This window comes from Bombina bombina, chromosome 12 (genome assembly GCF_027579735.1).
Source record: "Bombina bombina isolate aBomBom1 chromosome 12, aBomBom1.pri, whole genome shotgun sequence".
In the NCBI taxonomy this organism is placed as follows: domain Eukaryota; kingdom Metazoa; phylum Chordata; class Amphibia; order Anura; family Bombinatoridae; genus Bombina; species Bombina bombina.
The window spans coordinates 34,256,989-34,276,526 of record NC_069510.1 but is presented as its reverse complement, the minus strand read 5'-3'; the positions used below and the strand labels follow the sequence as shown (position 1 = coordinate 34,276,526).

General features: G+C 40.4%; 2 protein-coding genes across 2 annotated transcripts in view; both read right to left on the bottom strand.

Moving 5' to 3' along the window:
• Positions 1 to 372: 372 nt before the first annotated feature.
• Positions 373 to 1,791, bottom strand: LOC128642640 (dual specificity tyrosine-phosphorylation-regulated kinase 2-like). Its single transcript, XM_053695422.1, has one exon. It carries the CDS (start codon positions 1,789 to 1,791, stop codon positions 373 to 375), a length of 1,419 nt encoding a protein of 472 aa, XP_053551397.1.
• Positions 1,792 to 2,933: 1,142 nt separating this feature from the next.
• The window catches only part of LOC128642613 (Golgi-associated plant pathogenesis-related protein 1-like), a 57,993-nt gene continuing 41,388 nt past the window's right edge, over positions 2,934 to 19,538 (bottom strand). Inside the window, exon 5 of the mRNA XM_053695393.1 lies at positions 2,934 to 3,425. Coding sequence (XP_053551368.1) covers positions 3,268 to 3,425 — 158 coding nt within the window. The 3' untranslated portion in view covers positions 2,934 to 3,267. The remainder of the gene's footprint in view (positions 3,426 to 19,538) is intronic.

Below are 19,538 nucleotides of genomic sequence, written 5' to 3'. Positions count from 1 at the left end.
CCCTCTTTGGCTCTCTCCCCCCCTCTTTGGCTCTCTCTGTTATGGGTGTAAACACTCTCTCCCCCCTCTTTGGCTTTCTCTCTCCCCTCTTTGGCTCTCTCCCCTCTTTGGCTCTCTCCCCTCTTTGGCTCTCTCCCCTCTTTGGCTCTCTCTCCTCTTTGGCTCTCTCTCTCTCCCCCCTCTTTGGCTCCCCCCCCCTTTGGCTCTCCCCCCCCTCTTTGGCCCTTCTCTACTGCGCATGACTGCATCTGACAAACATACTTGGCTATTTATTATATAGGATTAGTGTACAATAGTTGATAAAAACTCAAGTTCTTGAGTCCTGCTCTGCATTATTAAAGCTTTGGTGTGTTCTTATAGCTTTAGTTTTTCTTAAAGCCAAGGATGTTTAAATGCTTCATTCGGGGTAATGCGAAGAGTAGGATCCCACGTTAAGCATTTTTTCAGAAAGTCCAAAAACAGGGCATCTTCGCAGCCTTTTAAAGCCTGCACCCAATCTTTGCTTCCAGGGGAGCCTCTGAATTGTCCTCGTCTGGTATAACCACCCTGGAGTTGCGCAGAACCATCTTGCAAGGTTGTAACTTTGCAATACAGAGGATACCCCTTGATGTCAAAAAAATAATTAGTTCGTTTTGAAGAATTCAGAAGGTTTTGGGATGGCATTCCCAATAGCTCAATCATGCATGCGAGTAGATCATTATCATTATCATCGCTGCAAAAGAGTATCTCTCCAGTAAGGAGCTCGGCTAAGATACATCCGAAGCTCCACATATCTACTGGAGTTCCACAGTTGCCTCCAAGAAGGACCTCTGGTGCTCGGTAGTATAGAGTCTGTAAAGGGTATTGACGCTGGTGTTCATATTGGCTGCAGCCAAAGTCAATAACCCTAATGTCAAGTCCGGTATTTTGTTGTCTCAATAAAATGTTTTCAGGCTTTAGGTCACAGTGCATAATGCCATGTCTTTTCAAAGCATATAAGCACTGTAGGATGTCTAGAGCAAACATCTTTACCAATGTCAGACTAAAGCCCTTAAATTCCTTTCTCTTCATTAGTTCATAAAGTTCCATGTCCAGCAGTTCAAATGACATACACACATGATTACGGAAGGTGAACGTATCCATCATGTGCACTACATTAAATGTGTTGTCTTTGTCCAGTTTCCGTAACTGTTGTAATATGTTTATTTCCTCTTCAGCTTGGTGGCGAAAAGCTTCTTCATTTCTGATCATTTTTAATGCCACATGTTGGTTCAGTTTGTGGTCAAAGGCCTTGATGACTTCTCCATAGCCTCCTTTACCAAGTACCTTTTCAATTTGATATCTGTAGGCAATGTGGTCATTTGGTTTCTGCTTGTAGAAGCCCAGTTGGTTATCATATCCATTGTTTCTGCCTCCAATTACACCATGAAGTTTATCTGCATTCTGGCCCCAATAATATATTTCCGTGTAACTGACAATTTCTTGGTGTTCCAAGGTTGTCAGTTCACTCCTGTGGAGCCTCATTACCTGTCCTGGAGTTAATTTTGAAGCAATGAGAGCCTCATCTTTTAATGATTGTATGGAAGTGCCCTCTTTGCAGTCGTTAAGATCAGAGACTGAATCTACTACATTTGCTTCATCAGCGTTCTTCTGTGTATCATCTTCAGTCAGATTGACGATGTTTTCAGCTTGCTCCTGTTGATCTCTCACATTCTTTTTACGATGGTAATGGTTGTAGATCCACCAACACCCAGCAAGGGCAAGGACTCCAGGTACAGCAAATTTGATCAATTTTTTTAAGGGTGGTGTCATTTTACAAGTTTTTTTTATGGAGCTGTATAGAAAGGGGAATAATATCCCCTTTCACAGCAACCACTACTTTTTAGAAAAATAAGGGATGAGTTTGCTACAAAAGTAACAGAAAGTAAATCCTGCTCAGCACTGGCTCAGAAATGACTGAATAGGGTGAATCTTGCTCTCTGACTCCTGAGTGATTGCAAATGGAATTATGACATCACAGATATTCACTTTGAAAAATATTTCTTTAGCAATATGTATTTGCATATTGTGATGTCACAGAGTGCTGTCACTCCAGAAATGTTGTTGATTAAAAAGATAGATAATCCCTTTATTACCCAATCCCCAGTTGTGCATAACCAGCACAGTTATATTAAAGGCACACTAAACCCAAATGTTTTCTTTCGTGATTCAGATAGAGCATGCAATTTTAAGCACATTTCTAATTTAATCCTATTATCAATTTTTCTTTGTTCTCTTGCTATCTTTATTTGAAAATTATAAATGCAGCCAGCCCATTTTAGGTTCAGCTTAGTGGAGGCTGACATTTGGGTTTATTATCCCTTTAAGTTGTTAAGTAATTATTTTACATTATTAATAAAATAAACTTTCCAACAGCCAGCATTTAAAGTGGCATGAAGATTAATAGTAAAATGAGCTTCCTGGTATTAGTTTTTTTTTTTTTTTTTACCAATTTTTACACCCAAGGGATTCCTCTGTGTGTCTATCAATCAGATCTATATTTGGGCATAGGTTTCATGAATGAGTATTACCTTTACTCAAGGGCCTGAGAGTATCAGTATATATATCTCTAATCAGTTTTTGTTTGGGGTATATGGTGGCATAGGGGTTATTAGTTTATTGTGGTGGCCCAGGAGTTTATGGTTAGTGGCTTGCGGTTGGTATGTGGCGCCATATGGGTTAATAAATAGATCAAAAGAAAAAGTGTGGGGAATCAGTAAATCTCTAGGGAAGCCTCAAATTAGGAAAGATATAGTAGAGTTTTTTTGTAGCCAGGATATAAGCACAGTTTAAACAATTAATGGATAATAGGCATAAACTAGACAAAGAAGTGATCAACCCTGTGTTTAAATAATAGTTACTTCTGATAAACAAAATAGCATGAGAAATAAATTAGAGAAACTTGCATAGCCTCCTTCAGTCCAATTCTTTATTAAATAAGCAAAAAGTCATGCCAGCTACATGGTTAAAAACACTTAAACCTTAACTCTATAAATTTGATGATATTGAAATATTCTGTGAGGGTAACTAATATCAAAAATAAAGATACTGCAGTACGCTATTAAGTAAATATAAACTAGGCTCCTACAATCCGGGAGCCATATTTAATTTTAATATTACAATGAAAGTCTAGCTGCAGATTTCCTAATTTAATACCAGAGACTCATTTACGGTCATTTACAGGTTTATCTGGCTCTCTGATGGCTGCTGCTGGTTTTGACCTTGCTTTATGTATGGCATTATTTGTAGTTAAGCTGTGCCGGAGGGTAAAACATTCTTCTCATAACCCCCGTCTTCGTTTCCTCCTGGGTTGTATTGTCCAACAACATAGAAATGCCCTTTGCTATCGGTGCCTAATCCAACTCCCAGCTCTTTGCTGTCCTTCCAGACCACCTGGGTGAAGTGACCTGTTGCATTAGAGAGAGATTTATCATATAAGAAATTATTCTTTTTTGTCAATTCCTTGACAATGCAAAGTTTTTTTTTATAGTCAAGCTGCTGAGTTTATAAATCTGAGCATTAAATAAACTTAACTAACTTTAAGATACAATAAATTCCCATTTTACAAACTCTTTTCAGTTTTATAATGTGTTTGAATCAGAAAACATGCCAGAATGTAGTAATATACAGTACATATTAAAAATCCAAAACAGAAAACCATACTCGCCAAATATTTTTCATGATTCAGATAGCTTGTAATTTTAAATAACATTCCAAGTTACTTTTATTAATTAATAATAGAAGTAAATTACGGCTAGATTTAGAGTTCTGCGGCCAAAGGGGTGCGTTAGCTACGCATGCTTTTTCTCCTGTTAAGTGTGGTCAGTCCACGGGTCATCATTACTTCTGGGATATTATCTCCTCCCCTACAGGAAGTGCAAGAGGATTCACCCAGCAGAGCTGCTATATAGCTCCTCCCCTCTACGTCACCCCCAGTCATTCTCTTGCACCCAACGAATAGATAGGATGTGTGAGAGGACTGTGGTGATTTTAATTAGTTTATTACCTTCAATCAAAAGTTTGTTATTTTATAATAGCACCGGAGTGTGTTATTTATTCTCTGGTAGAATTTGAAGAAGAATCTACCTGAGTTTTTTCTATGATTTTAGCCGGAGTAGTTAAGATCATATTGCTGTTTCTCGGCCATCTGAGGAGAGGTAAACTTCAGATCAGGGGACAGCGGGCAGATTAATCTGCAAAGAGGTATGTAGCAGTTTATTATTTTCTGACATGGAATTGATGAGAAAATCCTGCCATACCGTTATAATGTAAACTCAGCCTTAAATGCAGTAGATGTAGCTGGTATCAGGCTGTCATGTATGTATATTTTACACTTCAGTATTCTGGGGAATGGTACTTCACTGGATTTATACTGTATGCATAGACTTAACCTAATTTGCAGGGACTTGCAATAGGTTTTAAATAACAATTAATTTATTGAGGTTAAACGTTTTTTTGCTGGCATGTAAAATCGTTTATTTCTCTGAGGTACTGGGTGAAAAAATGTTTTGGGCACTATTTTTTCCACTTGGCAATAGTTTTGTTTAAATTAAAGCAGTTTTCTGATCTCTCTCACTGTTATGTGTGAGGGGGAGGGGCCATTTTTGGCGCTTTTACTACGCATCAAAAAACTCAGTCAGAAGTTCATTTTCTTCCTGCATGATCCGGTTCATCTCTACAGAACTCAGGGATCTCCAAAGCTTGTTTTGAGGGAGGTAATCATTCACAGCAGAGCTGTGAAGATTGTAGTTGACTGTGATAAAAAACGTTTATTTGTGTATTTTTTCTGCTGTCAGGGTTAGTTATCCTTTGCTAATGGGAACAATCCTTTGCTAAAATTGTATATTTTTTACAAAGATTTGATGCTATAACTTATTTATTTTCAACTGTCATATTTTTTTCTGTGCTTCTTATAGGCACAGTTCGTTTTCATATTATTGTAAATTACTTGAAAAGCATTTCCAAGTTGCTTATTTATTATTTATTAGAAATTTATTTACTAATTGTATTGATGTTACTTTAAATAAAAGTCAATCTGTACAAACTGAACATATTTCACCTAACAACGAGGGGAGAGTTATGCCGACTAACTCGCCTCACGTGTCAGTACCTGCATCTCCCGCTCGGGAGGTGCGTGATATTGTAGCGCCGAGTACATCTGGGCGGCCATTTCAAATCACATTACAGGATATGGCTACTGTTATGACTGAAGTTTTGGCTAAATTACCAGAACTTAGAGGCAAGCGTGATCACTCTGGGGTGAGAACAGAGTGCGCTGATAATATTAGGGCCATGTCAGACACTGCGTCACAGGTGGCAGAACATGAGGACGGAGAACTTCATTCTGTGGGTGATGGTTCTGATCCAAACAGACTGGATTCAGATATTTCAAATTTTAAATTTAAGCTGGAAAACCTCAGTGTATTACTAGGGGAGGTGTTAGCGGCTCTGAATGATTGTAACACAGTTGCAATACCAGAGAAAATGTGTAGGTTGGATAAATATTTTGCGGTACCGGCGAGTACTGATGTTTTTCCTATACCTAAGAGACTTACTGAAATTGTTACTAAGGAGTGGGATAGGCCCGGTGTGCCGTTCTCACCTCCTCCGATATTTAGAAAAATGTTTCCAATAGACGCCACCACACGGGACTTATGGCAAACGGTCCCTAAGGTGGAGGGAGCAGTTTCTACTTTAGCTAAGCGTACCACTATCCCGGTGGAGGATAGCTGTGCTTTTTCAGATCCAATGGATAAAAAATTAGAGGGTTACCTTAAGAAAATGTTTGTTCAACAAGGTTTTATATTGCAACCTCTTGCATGTATTGCGCCTGTCACGGCTGCAGCAGCATTTTGGTTTGAGTCTCTGGAAGAGACACTTCAATCATCTACACTAGATGAGATTACACACAAACTTAAAGCCCTTAAGTTAGCTAACTCATTTATTTCAGATGCCGTAGTACATTTAACTAAACTTACGGCTAAGAATTCCGGATTTGCCATTCAGGCACGCAGAGCACTGTGGCTAAAATCCTGGTCAGCTGATGTTACTTCTAAATCTAAATTGCTTAATATACCTTTCAAAGGGCAAACCTTATTCGGGCCCGGGTTGAAAGAGATTATCGCTGACATTACAGGAGGTAAAGGCCATGCCCTGCCTCAGGACAAAACCAAACCTAGGGCTAGACAGTCTAATTTTCGTTCCTTTCGTAATTTCAAAGCAGGAACAGCATCAACTTCCTCTGCACCAAAACAGGAAGGAGCTGTTGCTCGCTACAGACAAGGCTGGAAACCTAACCAGTCCTGGAACAAGGGCAAGCAGGCCAGGAAACCTGCTGCTGCCCCTAAGACAGCATGAATCGAGGGCCCCCGATCCGGGACCGGATCTAGTAGGGGGCAGACTTTCTCTCTTCGCCCAGGCTTGGGCAAGAGATGTTCAGGATCCCTGGGCGTTAGAGATCATATCTCAGGGATACCTTCTGGACTTCAAATCCTCTCCCCCAAGAGGGAGATTTCATCTGTCAAGGTTATCAACAAACCAAATAAAGAAAGAAGCGTTCCTACGCTGCGTACAAGATCTTTTATTAATGGGAGTGATCCATCCAGTTCCGCGGTCGGAACAAGGACAAGGTTTTTACTCAAATCTGTTTGTAGTTCCCAAAAAAGAGGGAACTTTCAGGCCAATCTTGGATTTAAAGATCCTAAACAAATTCCTAAGAGTTCCATCGTTCAAGATGGAAACTATTCGAACAATTTTGCCCATGATCCAAGAGGGTCAGTACATGACCACAGTGGATTTAAAGGATGCTTACCTTCACATACCGATTCACAGAAATCATTACCGGTATCTAAGGTTTGCCTTCCTAGACAGGCATTACCAGTTTGTAGCTCTTCCATTCGGATTGGCTACGGCTCCAAGAATCTTCACAAAGGTTCTGGGTACTCTTCTGGCGGTACTAAGACCGCGAGGAATTTCGGTAGCTCCGTACCTAGACGACATTCTGATACAAGCTTCAAGCTTTCAAACTGCCAAGTCTCATACAGAGTTAGTACTGGCATTTCTAAGGTCGCATGGATGGAAGGTGAACGAAAAGAAGAGTTCTATCTTTCCACTCACAAGAGTTCCCTTCTTGGGGACTCTGATAGATTCTGTAGAAATGAAGATTTACCTGACAGAAGACAGGTTAACAAAGCTTCAAAATGCATGCCATGTCCTTCATTCCATTCAACACCCGTCAGTAGCTCAATGCATGGAGGTGATCGGCTTAATGGTAGCGGCAATGGACGTAGTACCTTTTGCACGCCTACATGTCAGACCGCTGCAATTGTGCATGCTAAGTCAGTGGAATGGGGATTACTCAGATTTGTCCCCCACTCTGAATCTGAATCAAGAGACCAGAAATTCTCTTTTATGGTGGCTTTATCGGCCACACCTGTCCAGGGGGATGCCATTCAGCAGGCCAGACTGGACAATTGTAACAACAGACGCCAGCCTACTAGGTCGGGGCGCTGTCTGGAATTCTCTGAAGGCTCAGGGACTATGGAATCAGGAGGAGAGTCTCCTTCCAATAAACATTCTGGAATTGAGAGCAGTTCTCAATGCCCTTCTGGCTTGGCCCCAGTTAACAACTCGGGGGTTCATCAGGTTTCAGTCGGACAACATCACGACTGTAGCTTACATCAACCATCAGGGAGGGACAAGAAGCTCCCTAGCAATGATGGAAGTATCAAAGATAATTCGCTGGGCAGAGTCTCACTCTTGCCACCTGTCTGCAATCCACATCCCGGGAGTGGAGAACTGGGAGGCGGATTTCTTAAGTCGTCAGACTTTTCATCCGGGGGAGTGGGAACTTCATCCGGAGGTCTTTGCCCAGATACTTCAACGTTGGGGCAAACCAGAGATAGATCTCATGGCGTCTCGTCAGAACGCCAAGCTTCCTCGCTACGGGTCCAGATCCAGGGATCCGGGAGCGGTTCTGATAGATGCTTTGACAGCACCTTGGACCTTCGGGATGGCTTATGTGTTTCCACCCTTCCCGATGCTTCCTCGATTGATTGCCAGAATCAAACAGGAGAGAGCATCAGTGATTCTAATAGCACCTGCATGGCCACGCAGGACTTGGTATGCAGATCTAGTGGACATGTCATCCTGTCCGCCTTGGTCTCTACCTCTGAAACAGGACCTTCTGATCCAGGGTCCATTCAAACATCAAAATCTAACTTCTCTGAAGCTGACTGCTTGGAAATTGAACGCTTGATTTTATCAAAACGTGGGTTTTCTGAGCCAGTTATTGATACATTAATACAGGCTAGGAAGCCTGTTACCAGAAGGATTTACCATAAAATATGGCGTAAATACTTATATTGGTGCGAATCCAAGAGTTACTCATAGAGTAAGGTTAGGATTCCAAGGATATTGTCTTTTCTACAAGAAGGTTTAGAAAAGGGGTTATCCGCTAGTTCTTTAAAGGGACAGATTTCAGCTCTGTCCATTCTTTTACACAAACGTCTGTCAGAAGTTCCGGACGTTCAAGCTTTTTGTCAGGCTTTAGCTAGGATCAAGCCTGTGTTTAAAACTGTTGCTCCTCCATGGAGTTTGAACTTAGTTCTTAACGTTTTACAGGGTGTTCCGTTTGAACCCCTTCATTCCATTGATATCAAGTTGTTATCTTGGAAAGTTCTGTTTTTAATGGCTATTTCCTCGGCTCGAAGAGTCTCTGAGTTATCTGCCTTACATTGTGATTCTCCTTATCTGATTTTTCATTCAGACAAGGTAGTTCTGCGTACTAAACCTGGGTTCCTACCTAAGGTGGTCACTAACAGGAATATCAATCAAGAGATTGTTGTTCCATCTTTGTGTCCTAATCCTTCTTCCAAGAAGGAACGTCTGCTACACAATCTAGATGTAGTCCGTGCCCTGAAATTTTATCTACAGGCAACTAAGGATTTTCGTCAAACGTCTTCCCTGTTTGTCGTTTATTCTGGTCAGAGGAGAGGTCAAAAAGCTTCGGCTACCTCTCTCTCTTTTTGGCTTCGTAGCATAATACGATTAGCCTATGAGACTGCTGGACAGCAGCCTCCTGAAAGAATTACAGCTCATTCTACTAGAGCTGTGGCTTCCACTTGGGCCTTTAAGAATGAGGCTTCTGTTGAACAGATTTGCAAGGCTGCAACTTGGTCTTCTCTTCATACTTTTTCCAAATTTTACAAATTTTACACTTTTGCTTCTTCGGAGGCTGTTTTTGGGAGAAAGGTTCTTCAGGCAGTGGTTCCCTCCGTATAAAGAGCCTGCCTGTCCCTCCCGTCATCCGTGTACTTTTGCTTTGGTATTGGTATCCCAGAAGTAATGATGACCCGTGGACTGACCACACTTAACAGGAGAAAACAAAATTTATGCTTACCTGATAAATTCATTTCTCCTGTAGTGTGGTCAGTCCACGGCCCGCCCTGTTTTTTATGGCAGGCTAAAAAATTTTTTGGATTATACTCCAGTCACCACTACACCCTTGGGCTTCTCCTTTCTCGTTGGTCCTTTGGTCGAATGACTGGAGGTGACGTAGAGGGGAGGAGCTATATAGCAGCTCTGCTGGGTGAATCCTCTTGCACTTCCTGTAGGGGAGGAGATAATATCCCAGAAGTAATGATGACCCGTGGACTGACCACACTACAGGAGAAATGAATTTATCAGGTAAGCATAAATTTAGTTTTTTTCCCCGCACCTTTTAAATACCGCTGGTATTTAGAGTTCACAGAAGGGCTGCGTTAGGCTCCAAAAAGGGAGCGTAGAGCATATTTACCGCCACTGCAACTCTCGATACCAGCGGTGCTTACGGACGCGGCCAGCTTAAAAAACGTGCACGATTCCCCCATAGGAAACAATGGGGCTGTTTGAGCTGAAAAAAAACCTAACACCTGCAAAAAAGCAGCGTTCAGCTCTTAATGCAGCCCCATTGTTTCCTATGGGGAAACACTTTCTAAGTCTGCACCTAACACCCTAACATGTACCCCGAGTCTAAACACCCCTAACCTTACACTTATTAACCCCTAATCTGCCGCCCCCGCTATCGCTGACCCCTGCATATTATTATTAACCCCTAATCTGCCGCTCCGTACACCGCCGCAACCTACGTTATCCCTATGTACACCTAATCTGCTGCCCCTAACACCGCCGACCCCTATATTATATTTATTAACCCCTAATCTGTCGCCCCCAACGTTGCCTCCACCTACCTACAATAATTAACCCCTAATCTGCCGACCGGACCGCACCGCTACTCTAATAAATGTATTAACCCCTAAAGCTAAGTCTAACCCTAACACTAACACCCCCCCAAAATTAAATATAATTTAAATCTAACAAAATAAATTAACTCTTTTTAAAAAAAATATTCCTATTTAAAGCTAAATACTTACCTGTAAAATAAACCCTAATATAGCTACAATATAAATTATAATTATATTGTAGCTATTTTAGGATTTATATTTATTTTACAGGCAACTTTGTAATTATTTTAACCAGGTACAATAGCTATTAAATAGTTAATAACTATTTAATAGCTACCTAGTTAAAATAATTACAAAATTACCTGTAAAATAAATCCTAACCTAAGTTACAATAAACTACACTATCAATACATTAATTAAATAAATTACCTACAATTATCTACAATTAAACCTAACAACTACACTATCAATAAATAAATTAAATACAAATACCTACAAATAAATACAATTAAATAAACTAACTAAAGTACAAAAAATAAAAAAGCTAAGTTACAAAAAATAAAAAAAAATAATTACAAACATAATAAAAATATTACAAAAATTTTAAGATAATTACACCTACTCTAAGCCCCCTAATAAAATAACAAATCCCCCCAAAATAAAAAAATGCCCTACCCTATTCTAAAATTAAAATAGAAAAGCTCTTTTACCTTACCAGCCCTTAAAAGGGCCCTTTGCGGGGCATGCCCCAAAGAATTCAGCTCTTTTGCCTGTAAAAAAAACATACAATACCCCCCAACATTACAACCCACCACCCACATACCCCTAATCTAACCCAAACCCACCTTAAATAGACCTAACACTAAGCCCCTGAAGATCTTCCTACCTTGTCTTCACCATGCCAGGTATCACTGATCGCTCCAGGATCCGAAGTCTTCATCCAAGCCCAAGCGGGGGCTGGCGATCCATCATCCGGCTGAAGTCTTCTATCAAGCGACGGCTGAAGAGGTCCAGAAGAGGCTCCAAATTCTTCATGCTATCCGGGCAGAAGAGTAGATCCGGACCGGCAACCATCTTCTTCAAAGCGGTGACAAGCGGCTCCATGTTGAAGACCTCCGGCGCGGATCCATCCTCTTCTTGCGACGTCCTAAGTCCGAATGAAGGTTCCTTTAAATGACGTCATCCAAGATGGCGTCCCTCGAATTCCGATTGGCTGATAGGATTCTATCAGCCAATCGGAATTAAGGTAGGAAAAATCTGATTGGCTGATGGAATCAGCTAATCAGATTCAAGTTCAATCCGATTGGCTGATCCAATCAGCCAATCAGATTGATCTCGCATTCTATTGGCTGATTGGAACAGCCAATAGGATGCGAGCTCAATCAGATTTTCCCTACCTTAATTCCGATTGGCTGATAGAATCCTATCAGCCAATCGGAATTCGAGGGACGCCATCTTGGATGACGTCATTTAAAGGAACCTTCATTCGGACTTAGGACGTCGCAAGAAGAGGATGGATCCACGCCGGAGGTCTTCAACATGGAGCCGCTTGTGACCGCTTGGAAGAAGATGGTTGCCGGTCCGGATCTACTCTTCTGCCCGGATAGGAGGAAGACTTTGGAGCCTCTTCTGGACCTCTTCAGCCGTCGCTTGATAGAAGACTTCAACCGGATGATGGATCTCCAGCCCCCGCTTGGGCTTGGATGAAGATTTCGGATCCTGGAGCGATCGGTGATACCTGGCATGGTGAAGACAAGGTAGGAAGATCTTCAGGGGCTTAGTGTTAGGTTTATTTAAGGGGGGTTTGGGTTAGATTAGGGGTATATGGGTGGTGGGTTGTAATGTTGGGGGGGGGTATTGTATGTTTTTTTTTACAGGCAAAAGAGCTGAATTCTTTGGGGCATGTCCCGCAAAGGGCCCTTTTAAGGGCTGGTAAGGTAAAAGAGCTTTTCTATTTTAATTTTAGAATAGGGTAGGGCATTTTTTTTATTTTGGGGGGCTTTGTTATTTTATTAGGGGGCTTAGAGTAGGTGTAATTAGTTTAAAATTGTTGTAATATTTTTCTAATGTTTGTAAATATTTTTTTATTTTTTGTAACTTAGTTCTTTTTTATTTTTTGTACTTTAGTTAGTTTATTGAATTGTATTTATTTGTAGGTATTGAATTTAATTAATTTATTGATAGTGTAGTGTTAGGTTTAATTGTAGATAATTGTAGGTAATTTAATTAATTTATTGATAGTGTAGTGTTAGGTTTAATTGTAACTTAGGTTAGGATTTATTTTACAGGTAATTTTGTAATTATTTTAACTAGGTAGCTATTAAATAGTTAATAACTATTTAATAGCTATTGTACCATGGTTAAAATAAATACAAAGTTGCCTGTAAAATAAATATTAATCCTAAAATAGCTACAATATAATTATAATTTATATTGTAGCTATATTAGGGTTTATTTTACAGGTAAGTATTTAGCTTTAAATAGGAATAATTTATTTAATAAGAGTTAATTTATTTTGTTAGATTTAAATTATATTTAATTTTGGGGGGGTGTTAGTGTTAGGGTTAGACTTAGCTTTAGGGGTTAATACATTTATTAGAGTAGCGGTGAGGTACGGTCGGCAGATTAGGGGTTAATGCTTGAAGTTAGGTGGCGGCGATGTTAGGGAGGGCAGATTAGGGGTTAATACTATTTATTATAGGGTTATTGAGGCGGGAGTGAGGCGGATTAGGGGTTAATACATTTATTATAGTAGCGGTGAGGTCCGTTCGGCAGATTAGGGGTTAATAAGTGTAGGTAGGTGGAGGCGACGTTGGGGGCGGCAGATTATGGTTTTAATAAATATTATGTAGGTGTCGGCGGTATTAGGGGCAGCAGATTAGGGGTACATAGGGATAACGTAGGTGGCGGCGGTGTGCGGTCGGCAGATTAGGGGTTAAAAAAATTTCATAGAGTTGCGGCGATGTGGGGGGGCCTCGGTTTAGGGGTACATAGGTAGTTTATGGGTGTTAGTGTACTTTAGAGCATAGTAGTTAAGAGCTTTATAAACCGGCGTTAGCCCAAAAAGCTCTTAACTACTGACTTTTTTCTGCGGCTGGAGTTTTGTCGTTAGATTTCTAACGCTCACTTCAGCCACGACTCTAAATACCGGCGTTAGAAAGATCCCATTGAAAAGATAGGATACGCAATTGACGTAAGGGGATCTGTGGTATGGAAAAGTCGCGGCTGCAAAGTGAGCGTTAGACCCTTTCCTGACTGACTCTAAATACCAGCGGTAGCCCAAAAACAGCGTTAGGAGCCTCTAACGCTGGTTTTGACGGCTAATGCCAAACTCTAAATCTAGCCGTTAGAAAGCTGTATAAAATTGCATGTTCTATCTGAATCATGAAAGAGTAATGTTGGGTTTCATATCCCTTTTAACATAGTATTCTCTATCTAAATCATTAAATATTTACTTTGATATGAGACTCAAAATATCTCTTTAATAACTAAGATAGCGAGTACATTTTTAAAATGATTCCACTTTACGTCTATAATCAGATTTGCTTTGTTCTGTTTGTATGCTTTGTTGAAAAATTAATTAACCCCTTAACAACCGGGGATGTGCCAGGAAGTCCTACAAAAACTTACCCTTAACGATCAAGGACGTTCCTGGCACATCCTCTGGGGTTTAAAGCGGTGGAGGCGATCGTGATCGCTTTCAAGGTATTGCAGTGATGCCTCGATATTGAGGCATCACTGCAATACCTTTTTTTTACCCACCAATGCAGAGAGGGCCACTCTGTGGCCCCCTCTACATCGGCCAGCGATGGTGCCGATCGTTGGTGGATGGGAGCAGCTGAAGGGAGGCGGGTGGGCGGCTCATCGCTGGCGGATATACGCCAGAGGGGGGCGGGATCGTGCATGTAAGCACCAGGAGCGCTTATAGGTCGGGAGCGCACACGGGGGCGGGAAGGGTGGGACCGCTACACTATGGAACACTAATATAATATGCAGGGAGAGGGTAATCTGAGCGCAGGAGCCGCTCAAACAGTATTGCAGTGATGCCTCGGTTTGACTCCACATGGAACCCAGCAGTCAGGCAAAGCATCAGAAGTCATTGGTCAGACTTCTGATGCTCTGTAAGTGTGCTACGTGCCTTGGTGGGTCGAGGCACTTAGTAAAGTATACTAACACAAAAAAAACAATTAAACATATATATTATTAATAAAATAGCCCCCCTCCCCCATGTTGCTTCAAATATGGTGATGCCCAGTGCATCATGGGGCTTCTGGGGGTGTCTCTAGCCTGCCTCATCATATAGGGCAGGCTGGGGTCATCCAATCTGAGCTTGCTCTATAATTTAATTTATAATAACAAAATACAGGTAGCCCTCAGTTTACACCAGGGTTAGGTTCCAGAAGGAATGGTTGTAAATTCAATCCGTTGTAAATTGAAACCCAGTTTATAATATATGTGAATGGGAAGTGAGGGAGTTAGGTTCCAGGCCCCTCTCAAAATTGACATAAGTAACACCTAATACATTATTTTTAAAGCTTTGAAATGAAGACTTTAAATGTGAAACAGCATTATTAACCTAATAAAATAGATTGTATCATCATCAAACTAAGTTTAATGAACAAAAACATTTGCTAAACCGCACCTAATAAAATTATCACACAAACACAGAGTTTGGGAATCTCAGGAGGTGAGATTACCGATCAATATTTTGGAACTCCGTGCAATTTTCAGAGCTCTTCAGTCTTGGCCTCTTCTGAAGAGAGAATCGTTCATTTGTTTTCAGACAGACAATGTCACAACTGTGGCATACATCAATCATCAAGGAGGGACTCACAGTCCTCTGGCTATGAAAGAAGTATCTCGAATTCTGGTTTGGGCGGAATCCAGCTCCTGTCTAATCTCTGCGGTTCATATCCCAGGTATAGACAATTGGGAAGCGGATTATCTCAGTCGCCAAACGTTGCATTCGGGCGAATGGTCTCTTCACCCAGAGGTATTTCTTCAGATTGTTCAAATGTGGGAGCTTCCAGAAATAGATCTGATGGCGTCTCATCTAAACAAGAAACTTCCCAGGTATCTGTCCACATCCGCTACGACCAGACCTTCTGTCGCAAGGTCCTTTTTTCCATCAGGATCTCAAATCCTTAAATTTAAAGGTATGAAGATTGAACGCTTGATTCTTGGTCAAAGAGGTTTCTCTGACTCTGTGATTAATACTATGTTACAGGCTCGTAAATCTGTATCCAGAGAGATATATTATAGAGTCTGGAAGACTTATATTTCTTGGTGTCTTTCTCATCATTTTTCTTGGCATTCTTTTAGAATTCCGAGAATTTTACAGTTTCTTCAGGATGGTTTAGATAAAGGTTTATCCGCAAGTTCTTTGAAATGACAAATCTCTGCTCTTTCTGTTCTTTTTCACAGAAAGATTACTAATCTTCCTGATATTCATTGTTTTGTACAAGCTTTGGTTCGTATAAAACCTGTCATTAAGTCAATTTCTCCTCCTTGGAGTTTGAATTTGGTTCTGGGGGCTCTTCAAGCTCCTCCGTTTGAACCTATGCATTCATTGGACATTAAATTACTTTCTTGGAAAGTTTTGTTCCTTTTGGCAATCTCTTCTGCCAGAAGAGTTTCTGAATTATCTGCTCTTTCTTGTGAGTCTCCTTTTCTGATTTTTCATCAGGATAAGGCAGTGTTGCGAACTTCTTTTAAATTTTTACCTAAAGTTGTGAATTCTAACAACATTAGTAGGGAAATTGTGGTTCCTTCATTATGTCCTAATCCTAAGAATTCTAAGGAGAAATCATTGCATTCTTTGGATGTTGTTAGAGCTTTGAAATATTATGTTGAAGCTACTAAGTCTTTCCGAAAGACTTCTAGTTTATTTGTTATCTTTTCTGGTTCTAGAAAAGGCCAGAAAGCTTCTGCCATTTCTTTGGCATCTTGGTTGAAATCTTTAATTCATCTTGCCTATGTTGAGTCGGGTAAATCTCCGCCTCAAAGGATTACAGCTCATTCTACTAGGTCAGTTTCTACTTCCTGGGCGTTTAGGAATGAAGCTTTGATTGATCAGATTTGCAAAGCAGCAACTTGGTCCTCTTTGCATACTTTTACTAAATTCTACCATTTTGATGTATTTTCTTCTTCTGAAGCAGTTTTTGGTAGAAAAGTACTTCAGGCAGCGGTTTCAGTTTGAATCTTCTGCTTATGTTTTTCATTAAACTTTATTTTGGGTGTGGATTATTTTCAGCAGGAATTGGCTGTCTTTATTTTATCCCTCCCTCTCTAGTGACTCTTGCGTGGAAAGATCCACATCTTGGGTAATCATTATCCCATACGTCACTAGCTCATGGACTCTTGCTAATTACATGAAAGAAAACATAATTTATGTAAGAACTTACCTGATAAATTAATTTCTTTCATATTAGCAAGAGTCCATGAGGCCCGCCCTTTTTTTGGGGTGGTTATGCTTTTTGTATAAAGCACAATTATTCCAATTCCTTATTTTATATGCTTTCGCACTTTTTTATCACCCCACTTCTTGGCTATTCGTTAAACTGAATTGTGGGTGTGGTGAGGGGTGTATTTATAGGCATTTTGAGGTTTGGGAAACTTTGCCCATCCTGGTAGGAATGTATATCCCATACGTCACTAGCTCATGGACTCTTGCTAATATGAAAGAAATGAATTTATCAGGTAAGTTCTTACATAAATTATGTTTTACAAACTCTTTTCAGTTTTATAACGCTTATAATGTGTTTGAATCAGAAAACATGCCAGAATCAATGTAGTAATATACAGTACATATTAAAAATCCAAAACAGAAAACCATACTCACCAAATATTTTTCATGATTCAGATAGAGCTTGTAATTTTAAATAACATTCCAAGTTACTTATATTAATTAATAATAGAAGTAAATTAGAAAGCTGTATAAAAATGTTCTATCTGAATCATGAAAGAGTAATGTTGGGTTTCATATCCCTTTTAACATAGTATTCTCTATCTAAATCATTAAATATTTACTTTGATATGAGACTCAAAATATCTCTTTAATAACTAAGATAGCGAGTACATTTTTAAAATGATTCCACTTTATGTCTATAATCAGATTTGCTTTGTTCTGTTTGTATGCTTTGTTGAAAAATTAATTAACCCCTTAACAACCGGGGACGTGCCAGGAACGTCCTACAAAAAAATACCCTTAACGACCAAGGACGTTCCTGGCACATCCTCTGGGGTTTAAAGCGATGGAGACGATCGTGATCGCTTCCAGCCGCTTTCAAGGTATTGCAGTGATGCCTCGATATTGAGGCATCACTGCAATACCTTTTTTTACCCACCGATGCAGAGAGGGCCACTCTGTGGCCCCCTCGGCATCGGCCAGCGATGGTGCTGATCGTTGGTGGGTGGGAGCAGCTGCAGGGAGGCGGGTGGGCGGCTCATCGCTGGCAGATATACGCAAGAGGCGGGCGGGATCGTGCATGTGAGCACCAGGAGCGCTCATAGGTCGGGAGCGCGCACGGGGGCAGGAACGGGTGGGACCGCTACACTATGGAACACTAATATAACATGCAGGGAGAGGGTAATCTGAGCGCAGGAGCCGCTCAAACAGTATTGCAGTGATGCCTCGATATTGAGGCATCGTGCAATACTGTTCCTGACTGCTGGGCTCCATTTTGATCACTCCCATGGAGCGATCATTTCCGGTTTGACTACACGTGGAGCCCAGCAGTCAGGCAGAGCATCAGAAGTCATTGGTCAGGCTTCTGATGCTCTGTAAGTGTGCTAAGTGCCTTGGTGGGTCGAGGCACTTAGTAAAGTATACTAACACAAAAAAAACAATTAAACATATATATTATTAATAAAATAGCCCCCCTCCCCCATGTGGCTTCAAAGATGGTGATGCCCAGTGCATCATGGGGCTTCTAGGGGTTTCTCTAGCCTGCCTCATCATATAGGGCAGGCTGGGGTCATCCAATCTGAGCTTGCTCTATTATTTAATTTATAATAACAAAATATCCCATTTGTCTGATCATGTCAAAATTAGTCAATATTGACACTGATCAGTGTGAATCTCCTTCTCCTTACTTTCATCCAGATTACGAGTTTTGCGGTAAGAGGGGTGCGGTATTAACTTGCACGTTATTGTCACCGCTCACTTACCTAAAGCGCTGGTATTACAGGTTTTTATAAACCCGGCGTTAAAAGACAAAAAGTGAGCTTAGAGCAAAATTGAGCTCCATACCGCACTCCAATACCAGCGCTGCTTAAGTCAGCGGTGAGCTGGTTATACGTGCTTGTGCACGATTTCCCCATAGACATCGATGGGGAGAGCCAGCTGAGAAAAAGTCTAACACCTGCAATAAAGCAGCGTAAAGCTCTGTAACGCAGCCCCATTGATTCCTATGGGGAAACATTTTATGTTTACACCTAACACCCTAACATGAATCCGAGTCTAAACACCACTAATCTTACACTTATTAACCCCTAATCTGCCGCACCCGACATCGCCGACACCTACATTATACTTATTAACCCCTAATCTGCAGCTCTGTACATCGCCGCCACTATAATAAAGTTATTAACCTCTAACCCTAAATCTAATCCTAACACCCCCTAACTTAAATATAATTAAATTAAATCTAAATCAAACCTACTATTAATAACTAAATAATTCCTATTTAAAACTAAATACTTACCTATAAAATAAACCATAAGCTAGCTACCATATAACTAATAGTTACATTGTATCTAGCTTAGGATTTATTTTTATTTGACAGGCAAGTTTGTATTTATTTTAACTAGGTAGAATAGTTACTAAATAGATATTAACTATTTAATAACTACCTAGCTAAAATAAATACAAATTACCTTACCCTAGAATTAAATACATTACCTAAATTAAATACATTACCTAAATTAAATACAATTAACTAAATTCAATTCAATTAGCTAAATTACAAAAAAAAACACATTAAATTACAGAAAATAAAAAAACAAATTACAAGATCTTTAAACTAATTACACCTAATCTAATAGCCCTATCAAAATAAAAAAAGCCCACCCAAAATAAAAAAAGCCCTAGCCTAAACTAAACTACCAATAGCCCATAAAAAGGGCCTTTTGCGGGGCATTGCCCCAAAGAAATCAGCTCTTTTACCTGTAAAAAAAAATACAAACAACCCTCCCAACAGTAAAACCCACCACCCACACAACCAACCCCCCAAATAAAACCCTAACTAAAAAGACCTAAGCTCCCCATTGCACTGAAAAGGGCATTTGGATGGGCAT